Source organism: Misgurnus anguillicaudatus, chromosome 5 (genome assembly GCF_027580225.2).
Source record: "Misgurnus anguillicaudatus chromosome 5, ASM2758022v2, whole genome shotgun sequence".
Taxonomy (NCBI): domain Eukaryota; kingdom Metazoa; phylum Chordata; class Actinopteri; order Cypriniformes; family Cobitidae; genus Misgurnus; species Misgurnus anguillicaudatus.
The window spans coordinates 30,762,859-30,777,177 of record NC_073341.2 but is presented as its reverse complement, the minus strand read 5'-3'; the positions used below and the strand labels follow the sequence as shown (position 1 = coordinate 30,777,177).

Genomic DNA, 14,319 nt, shown 5'->3' with positions numbered 1-14,319 from the left:
AAAAATCATGAGACAGAAATCTAAACTCATTACAATGAACATTTACTGATTTACAGTTGTTGTTATCTAAGATGATTAAGACTTCATAAGACTGAAGACATGTTTACATCTCTCTCTTTCACTCAGGCCATGGAAACTCTGCTATAGCGTTCATTTAAATTACAATAACTTATAAAACAAACACTTCAAATAGAAAAGTGTTCCCCTGTAGCACATTGATTAGAGTGTCATTTGCTTCAGACTCAACATAAACAAACAAAGAAAAGCAGAGAACAGCTCGCAACAGCCTTGTGTTTGGCAAGTTAATAAAAGAAAATGTCTTCATTGGAAAAAGTGCACAGAGCTTGTATGTTCTTGACTAGTTGTTGGGACACTGACTTCAGATCATCTCTTATGATGGTGCAGAAACAGATTTATTTCTTTTTATGGAAAAGTTTTAAGGGTTAAATTACAAATATTTACAGAGATGCATTATGCCAAACTCATTTGAGTAAAATAAATAAATAAACAGGAATAGAACTGAATAAATGGACAATCAATCTGTTTCACATAGAGCCTGTACATTTAGCTGTTGGTTAGATGATGGTTTATTACTTGTTCCTTTGTCAAATACCACAATACCAGATTGTAAATATAATTAGGGATGCACTGATATATCGGCCTACAGTGTAAAAAGTTAGTTCGCACTTAAATAGTTGAGTATAATCAACTTTTTTTGTTCATTATACTCAATTTTTTTAATATCCGGACTAGTGATGAGTTGCTGTAACTTATTAAAAATAAAGCTCAAATATGTTAAGCTAATTCAAATGTATTTAATTACTCATCACTGGTCAAGATAAAAAAAAACTAAGTTAAAATTACTTGTAAATGCAAGTTGATTATACTTAAAAATGTAAGTGCAAAAAAATTTCTTTTAAAGTATCGTCAATTTTTTTCTTACTATCGGACATCAGCCGATTGTTTAACTCTTTTCCCGCCAGCGTTTTTGAAAAAAGTTGCCAGCCAGCGCCAGCATTTTTTATGATTTTCGCAAAAGTTTAATGCCTTCCAGAAAATGTTCTTCTTAAAATACATAAACATACAATATATCAAATGAAAGAACAGAACCTCTGCTTTCAAACAAAAATACTTTTATCCTATCTTCATTTGTTCTCTTTTTATCACCTCTCAAATATGGGTAGGTTTCTTCAAAAACTCCTAATTTTGAGCAAAAAGAGATCCGATGCGGAGCGATCCTCAAAACTTACACGGGCATACAGCTGTTTGCCTTATGCCGAGTTCAGACTGTATGATTTTCAAACTAGTCGGGTCACCTGTGGTTTCACACTGCGTGATTATCTGGGGAAGGGTTCAGTCGCTGCTGTTTCAGACTGCATGATGGATTGGCGAAAGGGGTTTTCATACTGCATGACTTTACCGTAAGAAGAATCGCCGATAACTTTTTCCCGGTCCGCAAACTACGTCTCACAACCAAACGCACGCGAGAAGTGACGCGAAGGAAACAACGCGAGGTCACGCGTGCAAGACCGGAGTTCTCATGTGAGACTGGGATTATTATTTAAAATGGTCACCCGCAAGAAGTTTACCATACAAATTGCATATGCGCTCATTTGCAGCAGAAAGAAGAAATAAAAATTATGAAGGAGGAAATGTTTGGAGAGACTCCTCCCCGAACTTCCAGCTGTCCTGTATGTTGCTCTCTCATTGGATGTAGGTCATCGCCGATGTTATTGTCAGTCAAAACACATTTCACACGGCATGATTTTGAATCGCCGACCGGTCCAGATATTTAGCATGCCAAATTTCTCACGGGTGTCGGCGACTCGTCAGCGATCCTCTCAGAACGCGTCTTTTATAATTCACACTGTGTGATTGTCACTCGCGTGCACGAGCATCGATTTGCCTGTGATTTCGGGCATTTGTTTGCGATTTCTCAAAACCTGTCGGTGAGTCAAAACCAGGGCTAAAATCATGCAGTCTGAACTCGGCATTAGGGAGATACTTCCGGGTTTTATAAGTTGGAAGTATTTTTACAAGTTATCCTGGTGGATAATAGTGGTATTGCGGAAAGCCGGAAATACTTGTCATTGGCAGGGAAGCGTTTTCTCTTAATTGACGAGTTAACTCGTCAATGGCGAGGAAAGAGTTAAAAACAGCTGAAAAATGCGCCAGAACTTGAGCTGTTGGGATTATTTTGAATTGGGTCAAAATGACAAGAGAAATTGCAGTTTATGCGGTCTGAACATCTAGGTTAACACAACATAAGTTGTTACAAGAATGAAAAAGCAAAACTATTGGTATGTATCAGTATCGGTAGATGTCATTCAAAATAATGAAATATCGGTATCGGCACAAAAATTTTGCATCGTTGCATCCCTACAGGGACGTGTACACCAAAGCGAATGCCAACTGTGGGCCCCTGCCAGCGTTTTCACCTGGGCACTTTGGTTGCCATAATACTTCTGTTTATCAGTCATTGAACAATGTGCCTGTTTTGGTATTTGTCCTGCCCCTCCTCCACTGTGATTGGACTTCCGTGTGAAAAATGACATTGACGTGCTGAGCTTTTTGCCCAAGGTTAATTTTTTTTCCAAAAACCAGCTGCTTGCGTTTTTGAAAAGCGCGGCACTTTCTTTGGAAACAATTGAAAACATAGGCTTGCTCAGGCGTATACGCTTTGGTGTACACGCCCCCTAAATATACTCATTGGTTAATAATTTTTATTCATTTCAATCATTCATTACTGATGTAGGACCGTTTATTAAAATGACACCAGTGATCGCCCTGTCGAACTGTAATTGAATACCACTTGTTGGCCATTTAAATAGCAGATTTTACACTTGACGTTCTCACCTTGAACAGTTCTGAGCATTTATGTCATTCATATAGTGTCTATAAAAATCTTGTGCCTTTTTACCATCATTTCATTAAGGGTGAAAACAGAGTAGGGTGAATCTAACATTGCTCTCTGGATAAATTATCTCTAAAGTTTGTCGGGCTGTTATCTTCAGTGCTGTTCTTTGTTCTTAGCCCATCTTGCTAATCTCACTACTGTCTGACACAAAAGAAACGAATGAATCTAAAAACACAACAGTTCCTCATACAGGGTCTGATTTCATATATCCTGTGCTTGGCTGTTTTGATTTTTTAAAGGGACATGACAGGTTTTAAAGGAATAGTTCACCCAAAAATGAAAATTATGTCATCAATGACTCACACTCATGTCGCTCCAAACTCGCAAGACCTCCGTTCATCTTCGGGAACACAGTTTAAGATGTTTTATATTTAGTATGAGAGCTTGTTGACCCTTCACCGAAAATCCACGTACGGTATACCGTCCATGTCCAGAAAGGTAATAAAAACATCATCAAAGTAGTCCATGTGACATCAGTGGGTCAGCCAGAATGTGTTGAAGCATCAAAAATACATTTTGGTCCAAAAACAACAAAAATTACGACTCTATTCAGCATTGTCTGTTGTAAAGGGCATGCGCGAGACCAAAGTCAAATGACTGCAGTGATGACGTGTTATCCTCAGGCATGTTTGCAAAGTTTTTTTTTACAAACTTACAGCATGCGTCTCCCTCAGACTGTAAACGAAGCTGGGGTGCACCAGATAACACGTCAGCCGCGCCACTGCAGTCATGTGACCCCAGTCCCGCGCACGCGATTCACAACAGACATGGAAGAGAAGACAATGCTGAATAAAGTCGTCCTTTTTCTTTCCTGGACCAAATTGCACTTTTGATGCTTATTTTTGAATGCTTTCTAACTGACCCACCGATGTCACATGGACCACCCTGATCATGTTCCCATAACTATACCGTACGTAGATTCCCAATGAAGGGTCAACAAGCTCTCACGAGTCTTCCGAGTTTGGAACGACACGAGGGTGAGTCATTAATGACATTATTTTTGGGTGAACTATCCCTTTAAGTTAAATATAAAAACCTTGTCCATGTGGCCTATAGATTATGATTATGTTTTGTATACCTATCATTTCCCCTGCTGAAAAAGATGTGTTTCGGAGTCGATGGCTGTGTTCAGAATAGCATGCTAACATACTACTTCGACTTAGTATGCATGTACTGAATACTTTTCTTGATGCACCATAAATACAGCCACCATTTCTAGCATCTTTTGGTTAAATCACTGAATCATGAAATAATGGCTATTTTACTTCAAATAGTAGGAAAAATCTAGTGTATTCTGTAAGTAGTAAGCTACTAATCTACTCTAAGCACAGCCTTGAAACCAAACTGTATAAATGTTTGAACATTGTATGCTAACTGTGTCCTATAGAGTGTTGTAATGGGTTGGAATTAACTGAGCATTTTATTGTGCCTATAAAGAGAGTCCCACCATTTCCTAAGATTGCGTTGCATCACCGCTGCACGATTTTACCACAACATGATGAATAAAACCAAATTTTTTGTATTTCTTTCAACATCTTAACAGCATGGCCTCACATGATTCTCAAATGAATAATCACTGACATGGTTACAAAAGTTTTAGAGTGATTTTGTGTGTGTTTATATAAATTAAACCACATTACTGTTAGTTTCTAGGCCTCTAATGATAATCATTTGGTTTGTCGGTGTTGACCGCACCCCAAACCCGAGTGTGAAAGATGCGGAAACTGGTGTCGCTCCACTTTTCGATTACACATTTGGTTCAGTCTGTGTGACACACGAAGCTTATAGCTTTGGCTGAACTATTTTCATTAGTGAATTAAAAGTATACTAATAAACTGGCCTAAGTACTGAACATCTGCATGGCTACCATTATATGTCGTACAACAGTAAGACTGTGTGTGATTAATGGACTGACCTTCATGTCTTCTTAAATAATTTGGACAGCATTCAACACAAAACTAAGTAAAATTCACACTGGTGGCCAACATCTCTATTGGATGCATTGGAAAATAAACTTTGATCTAAAGTGGAGTTGGAATTTGAAATCTTTTAGGCACTTCTTCACAAAACACATTTTGTTTCTCATTTACTCTGTAAAATTAATATTGGTGATTAAAAGCATTGTTTTTGTAACCATCATGGTTGTGCCACTTTGCATCCTAGAAGGCATCGTAAATTTGGCTACCTACACTATATTACAAGGTTGAACATTTTTACCTTTTAAATATTGTACATTCTTGTTTTTACCTCTTACAAGATTAAAAAAAAAGATGAACAGAAAATAAAAGTGCATAATAAGTTAGAACCATCATATTTAGCAAGGGTTCATGGGAAATGTAGTCTCTGATGGACACAGGCACACGATGATGGAGCTTAGTGAAGTCCCAGGCAACAGTGCGCGCACGCAAACACAAACATGGGCATCAAAAAGGATGCCGAGAAGCAGGAAGACACTCAACAGCTGGAATTTGGGGGAACAGTTCGGAGTTTCTTTTCCGTGTAGTTTCTCTCTTATTCGTTCCTGCAGCGGAAACCTGAAATAACTTAAGAAGGGTCTTGAACTTGAAGCCTGTTATTTGTCTTTTTAACAGTTTTAAGGATCAATTGGCCATCCTTTTGTCTTCTTTGTGAACACACACAGTCTGAAATAAACTCAGCTGTAGCAGTCCTACGGACCCGCAGGCAGAGACGGCTCTTTTGTGATGTTCTTCTCTCATACGGTTTCCTCGTTGGAGAGCAGCAGTGGATTAATGTACTCAAATCCTTCAAACTCTGACTGGTCTATTCTCTTTATCACATCCCTACGGAGAAAGAACAAACATTATTAATGTATACACATAGTTAGAATTCAACCGTGTCCCATCTCCTGCACCGTGTGGTGCGATGTGTCTCCGCCTCAGGTCTGAACATACTGTACACAAACACTGCCAAAATCACCAGTCCGGAATTGCAATATACTGTTATGCAATATAAAAACTAAACCAAATATATCTGCAGTAATATAGATGTTTTATATGACGCACACGTGTTGTCCGTTTACGCGTCTGGACGGAATTTAACTCATTCACTGCCAGCCTTTTTTTTAAAGTTGCCCGCCAGTTTCACAAAATGGCTTCCAGGAAAATTTGCCCCCGTGGGTCAGATGGACCCTTTCCTTGTCTGTAATCATGCTTTTATATTTATGCAATAGTTCAAACTCTTGTGTTTGAAATAATGTGTTTCTACATTACACTAGCCCCTAAAACTGAATAAGTCATCAAATGCAACAGCCTTACTTCTCTCACTGACCTTTGTGTTTTTACACTCCAATACTAACAGATTAATCAACAGATGACCTGAGGCGGCCAGTGAAATAAAAGCTGGTGTGTACATAAATGCAACACTACACAGGCGGCCCAATAACAACAACAACAGCCTGTTCCCATCTGCAGCAAGAGGACGCTTATCCAAATAGGGGCCAGTTCTGAAATTCAGCTGCGTATTACTCCTCTTGGCTATTTTCGGCAACGGCAACGATCCTTTAAATGTTTACAAAGATGACTTGTTGCTTACTTTTCTTGCTATTGCTTACAGAACCTCAGGAATGCATTGATTTTCACTACTAAAAAAACAAAGATGCTACAAAAGGTTTTTCATACAGAAGAAGAATCATTTTTGGTTTACAAAGGAACCGTTCTTTCATACCTTTTCATACTGAAATATAAAGGTCCTTCAGATGTTAAAGAACCATACAGGTGATTCTCGCAAAATAAGACTTATGAGGTGCCATGAAACATTTTGATAAAAAAAGTAAATGCAAAGTAAGAGTATCAAAATAAGAAGCATACAGTTACAAACATCTCTTCTCATACTATTTTGCACATGATTTCAAATGACATTATACAAACCAATTTTGTTGTTTTTTCCACATTTAAGGAGAATTTTTTCATTACCGCAACGTGTCCATGACTGGATTTGGGTTCTTTGACATGGAAAATGTATAATTTAAAAATCTAAAAAATAAAAAGCTTCAGTGCATGTTATACTATAAACATTTAGAGTAAAGAAACATGTCGTATTTGATGATCATTGGTAAATGTAGAGACAATAATAAGGATTATATATGTGTTGAAGCCCAATTTTCTCATCCTCCGCAACAATTTTCAATCTTTGTTTAAGCCCTCAATTAACTTACATTTTCAAAAAAAAAAAATTGTTGGAAGGGACATAGTTGACTGTGACACTCAAGATGGCTACCAGATAAGCACTTCTTATTTTTTCTCTCCAGATAAAAGTTGAAATTTTGTTTTTCTTAGTACCTAGACAACTTTTTAGTTCTCATTACCGAAACATGAGTTTGTAAATGCATACATTTAATGTAATATCATGTTGCGGTAATGACAAATTTTGATGATAATCTAAAAAAAATTAATAATTCTTATAGTACATGTTTTTTAAATCCTCTAAAAATAATGGTTATTGTAAGTTAAGACATTAATCTTATATGTGCAAAAAAATTGGCTTCAAGGTTTTTTAAAAAAAAAACATTTAATGTAATATCATGTTGCGGTAATGATAATTTTTGATAATGATAATCTAAAAAATTTAATTAATTTTTTAAATCCTCTAAAAATAATGGTTATAGTAAGTTCAGACCTTAATCTTATTTGTGCAAAAAAAAGCCTTCAAGGTCTTTTTTAAAAAATCTGATGCTGGACACCTTCTAAGTCTGGATTTCGTGAGAATCACCCATACGGTCCTTTTATGACATCATGTAGCACCTTTATTTTTTAAGAGTGTATGTTGTCAGTCTGTTGAGGATACATCATCCACCTCGTTCATTCTGTAATGCTAAAACAATTTAAAACCCGTTTATCACTTTCTGTCAAAAACGGTCCACAGAGGACGTTTCCCTCTCTCCAACAAGCTCTATAAGAAGTGATATCTCATCAGGTTTAATGCAGAGTTCTGTTTGTCCCGTATTTGTTTGTATAAGGTCCCCAAAGTCCCACTTGACTGTGCGTGTATGTGCACACGGGGCCGAAATGCCTCCAGTGAGAGAGAAACTAAAATAACACGAATGACACCTCAAAAACACAGACTCGTGTTTCAAAGGAAGTTTTGGGGGGAGACGTGTGGTGCCACAGAGGAAGCAACAGAGAGAGGGACATTTTGGGTGCTGACCAAAATAAACAAGTCTCTTTATTGGAGAAATCTGTGGCAGGAAAGAACTAGCAGATTCAGAATGTCTGAAAAAGGAAATACACATACAATGTGTAAGACCAGTGATGTTACATATCTTTAAGACTATACTACTTATAGTCAGACCTTGTGCATAATTGGAATCCACTGGGAATCCAACTTTCCTTTATAAGCTGTTTGCGTGAGCCTGTTAAAAGGGAATCGCGTCTCTATCCGCGTCGGATTCCAGTTCTTTCTTTTCCGATGCGTTGTGAGACGCATCCCATGCACTTTCCTTTAATCCAAAAGACTAAATCTCTTACAAGGAAGGATTTCACCCCATCCCCCTCTTTATTCGTCTGCCAGATTCGTCAAACAAAAAAGGCTTCCATCACTTCCTCCCCCCGAGCCCTCTTCCTCTATCGCGTGGGACGTCAGGCTGTTCCAGAGCCCGATCCGCTTTTGAAGTGTCTGGCTTCTTCATTCCTTTGAAGCCTGGTTGGGAAACCTCTTATTGAACTAAGAACCCGCCGTGGCTCTATAGATTACTGTCTTGTAATCTATATAGTGTCGTCTCTGTCAATCGGTCTGTAGACAGGAATGATTGTGTACGCAACTGCTAGTTCTCGCTTTGAAACGATGGATTTTTTAAAGAGAAAAAGTTTTCCTTAAGGCGCACGCTGGTCTTCTGAAACATGCTGGGAGACGATATCAGCTCGCCTGTTTAGATTGGAAAAAATTTTAATCTCTCTTTCCCTCACATTTACTCGAGTATTTAAACAGGAAACATCTTAAAGAGACATTCCAGACTTTCTTTCTTCAGTTGAATAACTTTATATTAAAGTGCCATCATGTTACCTTCTTATACGGTGATCAACATGGCTTCAGAAAAACATACTTCAGTGTGGTAAATTCAGATAACGTTGAATCTGATTGGTTCTGGTGTGTCTCATGAGCAGAAAAATGGTCTCACTGGGGCAGTATCTTTTAACCCTTGTGCATTGTTCAAATTCACTACCCTTTCGTGTTCTTAGTGGCCAAAAAAAGGCCACCTAATTAAACGGCTGTAAAAATGTATCAGATGAATATTTTTTTATAATTTTGCATAAATCTGATAATCAACCTCAGTACTGATCAAAACTACCAAATGTTTACAAAAAATATCAATGATTTTAATTCTTTAATTGCCAAGTTTATAAGTGATGTCACTGATTTGGGGAAAAAAACACAAAATAATAGCCTGGCTAACACCAGACCAGTCTCATAGAGAATGAGACGTGGTCTGGGAACCACATGCTCATTTTCTTGTATTTGAGGCGTGGTTTATGAATGCCCAGAGCCGTTTATTGGGTGCTACGAATGTCTATTAAATGCGTCTGTACGTAGCTCATTTTATCGGTTCGTGTGCAACTAAACCGGTAGCTGTATATTGATATTGAAAAGCAACACATTTTAGTGCCACTATGACAACCACAGTACAGGCATAATGACAATGATATTAATAAATACCACTTACCATTTATAAGTTAATTGTACTTCGTTGACGATGATGTCTAGCAGGTTGGTCCTATAAAACTCTGTGGTTATCATGTCTTGCCATATCCAAACATCCTTCTTGGATATGAAATTGTTTAACGCCAAAAGTTTTTTTTTTTTTTTTAAATAAACTTGCGTTCAAAACCACTTAGAACAACATCTAAGGCTGCATTGAATAGTAACTTTGCGTCTGTTGCCGTGTTATAACAAATAACAAAACTGCTTTGGTGTGTCGCATAGACGTCGTCATCGTCTTGCTGCCTCCTCCCCTTTCTGTGATTGGTTCCCTATTTCAGGGGCAAAAAAGGGCCATAGTTTCCATGCTGGACTTGCAGCGTGAATAAATTTGCGCGCAAGGCGGCATGGAGAAAACCAGGCTAACGAAATTACTGATTTTTAATATAAAAAGGACCACAGACAAACACACACACACACACACACACACACACACACACACAACGCTATTATACTCCATATAACTCGATGTACAAGCTAGAAATTAAGCTCTTTTTGCACAGGCCTACTAAAGGGTTAATGGTGTCACATGGTGATCAACCACAAAGAATCAAGAATGCATGATAATAAGGTGTCATGGCTCTGTAATCAAAAAATGTGGTTATAATGGAAGTCAATGTGGCCAAAAGGGCCACCAACAATAAATGAGGGAGAAAAAATAAAAACTGATGCTACACAAAAAATAAAAATGCATCAAAGCCAATGTTTTACTAATCTTTCACATGCCCAAGACTGTAAAAGAGGTAAAAAAAATCAGTCCACAATCACTTTTTATATAGAAAATCTGTCATTTTGTGGGGTTTTTTATTGCTGGGCAAAGATTGATCGCGATTAATCGCATACAAAGTAAAAGTGATTTTTTAAATAATATATGTGTCTGTACTGTGCGCAATTATTATTTATATTTAACACACACACATACATATATTCATTTCAGATTTTTTTATTTATAAATATTTTTTCTAAATTTATATATAATATAGAACATATAAAATATAAATATATATACACATTTAAATGTTTCTTAAATGCATACATAAATGTGTGTGTTTATATATACATAATAATAACACACATCACACACTTTTATATTATGCCAAAAATCACTTTTATTTTGTATGCGATTAATCGCGAATAATCTTTGCCTAGCACTAGTTTTTTTTCCCAAATCAGTGACACCACTAATAAACTTGGCAATTAAAGAGTTAAAATCATGTTTTTTTTTTAAAAAAAAACATTTGGTGATCTGATACATTTTTTACAGCAGTTTAATTTAGTGGCCTTTTGTTATATTTTGGTATATTGTTGAGTTTTTAAAAAATTTCAAACTGCAATATGCAATTTCTTAAAATATGTGTAAATATAAGATTTGTCACCAAAAATCATTCATCCATTTGCTGAAACAGAGAAAGTTGTGGCCAAATTAAGACTCCAGCAACACATAAGGATAAAAAAGGTCCTATTCTGTACCATTTAGGTACAGATTTGAATACATTTGGTACCAATATGTACCTTTGAGGTATTAATATGAACTCTATAGGTGCAAATGTGTACTTTTTTAAAGAGTAATGCCTTGACAGCTAGGGATAATTTTTGGATTTTTTTAAACAGTGTATGCATGTACGCATATAAGAAACCAGGTGTTTTTTGTGAACTATTTCTGATGTGTGGATGTCTCCATGAATCAAGTCAGAAAAACAAATTCAGCCAGATACAAAAGTCATTGTAAATCCTGAAGTTCCTCTCCGGAGAAAAACACCTCTACCATACAATACACCTCAAAGATTGGTCCTCCTGCAGAATGACTGGAATGTTTGAAGACTCTCTTCAGAGAAGAGAAACGGGGCGAACAAGTGCCCAAACTGCATTCAGGCATGTCACCCTGTGTCACCCTCCAACCTCTAATCCATGTCCTCATACTTCCATTAGCTATCAAATGAATGAGCATTTTCGGCACCGAGTTGACTTGCCTTTCTCCCATTTTTTGCGCTCGTTTTAATCACCTTCCCGCTATTCAAAAGCACAGAGTTTATGAATGAGTGACCGAAGAAAAGACTTCAAACGCCTAAAAGCCCCCCAGAATTCACTTCACACTGATTAAAGCCAGTTTCCATGAATCTGTGGTTTTCAATCAGGTTTAAGGACCGGCCTTTGTGTTTCCTTTCAATGCGGCCCATTTCAGCACACCTCATACTGTAAAGCAATCAGAAACTCCGGAGGGGACGTTTCCATATGACATCATCACCTCTTGACGATGGCCTCCAGATGGATAAACCATTTCGCTTCATCTTCCTCTCGCTTCTAAAGGGGAATCTTAGACATAAACCTCACCACCCCGCTCGAGTTGAGTGGAAACCCCCTTTATTAAATGCGAGCGCAGGGATGTAACTTTGAAGTCGTTAAATTATTACATAACCGCTCATAATAAGATGGATTCCGCTGAAGTGACCAATGACTTCAATTTCCATTCAGACATTTGGAAGATGTTACACTGTGTATGGAGAGGCTGGTTCATTTTTCAAATCTGGGAACCGGTTGTGTCACATTTAGGGTTTTGCCAATTGAATAGGTTTTTGGAAATATTGCTATGTCACAAATTATGGATCTTTAGGAAAACATGTTTTATAAAAACACACTGTAGGGTCCAAAAATCAGAGACTACTGTAAATCTGTGTTTTAAAATATATTTCAGATAGTACCCTCCTAATATGTACCATGTAGGTACATATGTGTATACATTTGGTATGAATATGTACTGTCGAGTTACTAATTTGGCACTCTTTTGGTAGGTGTGCTGTGTACCACCCCAGTGACAGCTAGGAACCTTTTTTTTTTCAATAAATTTGTTAAAGGACAAGTTCGGTATTTTACACTTAAAGCCCTGTTTTCAGAGTGTTTATGATGAAATAGAAAGATTTTGACTGAAATTTGGACATATGATGCTGGCCCGAGAATTTTTGGGTGTTTGTTCTATCACCTCCCCCCTCTACAATGGCTGCAAAGGTGCACTGTCTGGAACAATCCTTCCTAAAATGCATTAAACTTTCATTTACAAAGACGTGAAACTCATTGAGTGGTCGGGGGTGTTCACTGATGTGCTCGCAAGGATCGCTGCAGAGGATGCTTTCCAACAGGTGTTTTAGCATTCGTTGTAAACTTGTGGATCTATTTTTCCAAACGCCTCACACCCGTACATTCTTCTGTTGAGAGCTTGAATAATAGACACTCCAGCCCAGGTGGTGGCGATAATCCACCTTTTCCAATTGCATGAATACAAACAACGTTCCCGGCACGGAGTAATACCGTTCCTCACAGCACATCTAATACAAGTCAATGGAGTTGGACAAAACTACGATAAAGCAGCTGTTGGAAAGCATCTTTTGTAGCGATTTTTGTGTGGGCATGCCGGTGAACGCCCCTGGCCACTCGGTGACTTTCACATCTTTGTAAACGAAAGTTTAATGCATTTTAGAAAGGATTGTTCCAGTGCACCTATACACCCATTGTAGAGGTGGGAGGTGAAACAAACACCCAAAAAATTTTGGGGCAGCCGCATATGTCAAAATTTCTGTCAAAATCGTTCTATTTCATCATAAACAATCTGAAAACAGGACTTTAAGTGTAAATTACCGAACTTGTCCTTTAAATTAATGTAACCTTTAATTTAACTTGGTTTGATTTGCAAATAAAATCATTTGTAATTAAAAATTGTATTAAAAATTGGACTGTATTTGAAAACTTACTCATCGTCTGGTGTTAGCTGCACGGGTTCGTTGGTGAACTGTGTGTCAAAGTTGTCTAAACCGTAGTCGTCTGTGATCTGAGGTGTGAATGGTGGTGTCACCTGCTTTTGTTCCAGCTGCAAGAGAAACATGAGAAAATGATCAACTGGTACCACAATCCAGTCTAAAGCCGTCTTTCCACTGTACACGACATTCGGACACGACTGTCGGAGTTCGCCCCCAAGTGGCAAGCGTCATGAAGTTTTGTTTAATTCTTGCCAACATGGGAGAGAAGCTCATTCCAGCACAAGAGCCTTCAATCTATGAATATTCACTACAGTGAAATAAATAAATGAATACAATAAACAGCTATACATATACAACAAAGACCGTCAACATTTTTGGAAATATTTTTCAATGTTTTTATCATGTAAATATTAAATTAATAATTTATTACGTATCAATAATAAATCGTTTTCAAAGGATGTATTTACTGATAAAGTTAAACAAAAAACTGACAACCTCCAGATGCCGAACAGAACAATTCAGATCATCACCTATTTCCTATATGTGTAGACTTTAAAATGATTACAGATTTTAAAAGAACTTTGTATACCTTTACAGTATAGTATTTTATTCTTTTTCTTTTAATCTTGTATTTTTAATTTAGTAAACTAGTGTTCCCTTATGACAAACATCCTTGGGTACTTGTAACAATGCCGAAAATTCAATAAATCAAATAAAAGGATTAATATATTTTTTTTATTGGAATACACTGAAATACATCACTTCCCGTCAGCGTATATCGCATACGGTGTAGTCGCACAAATTAAAAAAAAATTACATATCCAACACTCAAAACGGGTCTGAAAATTACGCATCCGCAGATGGTCGGCACCTTAGATATACATAATAAAGGCTAGATGTCTTACGGCGGAGTCTCTAATGTCATCACCGGCGGCCATCTTG

The 14,319-nt window shown here is 37.3% G+C and overlaps 1 protein-coding gene across 6 annotated transcripts in view; it reads right to left on the bottom strand.

Moving 5' to 3' along the window:
- Positions 1-26: 26 nt before the first annotated feature.
- Positions 27-14,319, bottom strand: part of prkcz (protein kinase C, zeta) — a 116,634-nt gene continuing 102,341 nt past the window's right edge. For all 6 annotated transcript variants that reach the window (XM_055167152.2, XM_055167153.2, XM_055167156.2 and 3 more), the window contains 2 exons: positions 13,372-13,487; positions 27-5,718 (listed from right to left, as the gene is read on the bottom strand). In XM_055167152.2, coding sequence (XP_055023127.1) covers positions 5,631-5,718; positions 13,372-13,487 — 204 coding nt within the window. In that variant the 3' untranslated portion in view covers positions 27-5,630. The remainder of the gene's footprint in view (positions 5,719-13,371; positions 13,488-14,319) is intronic.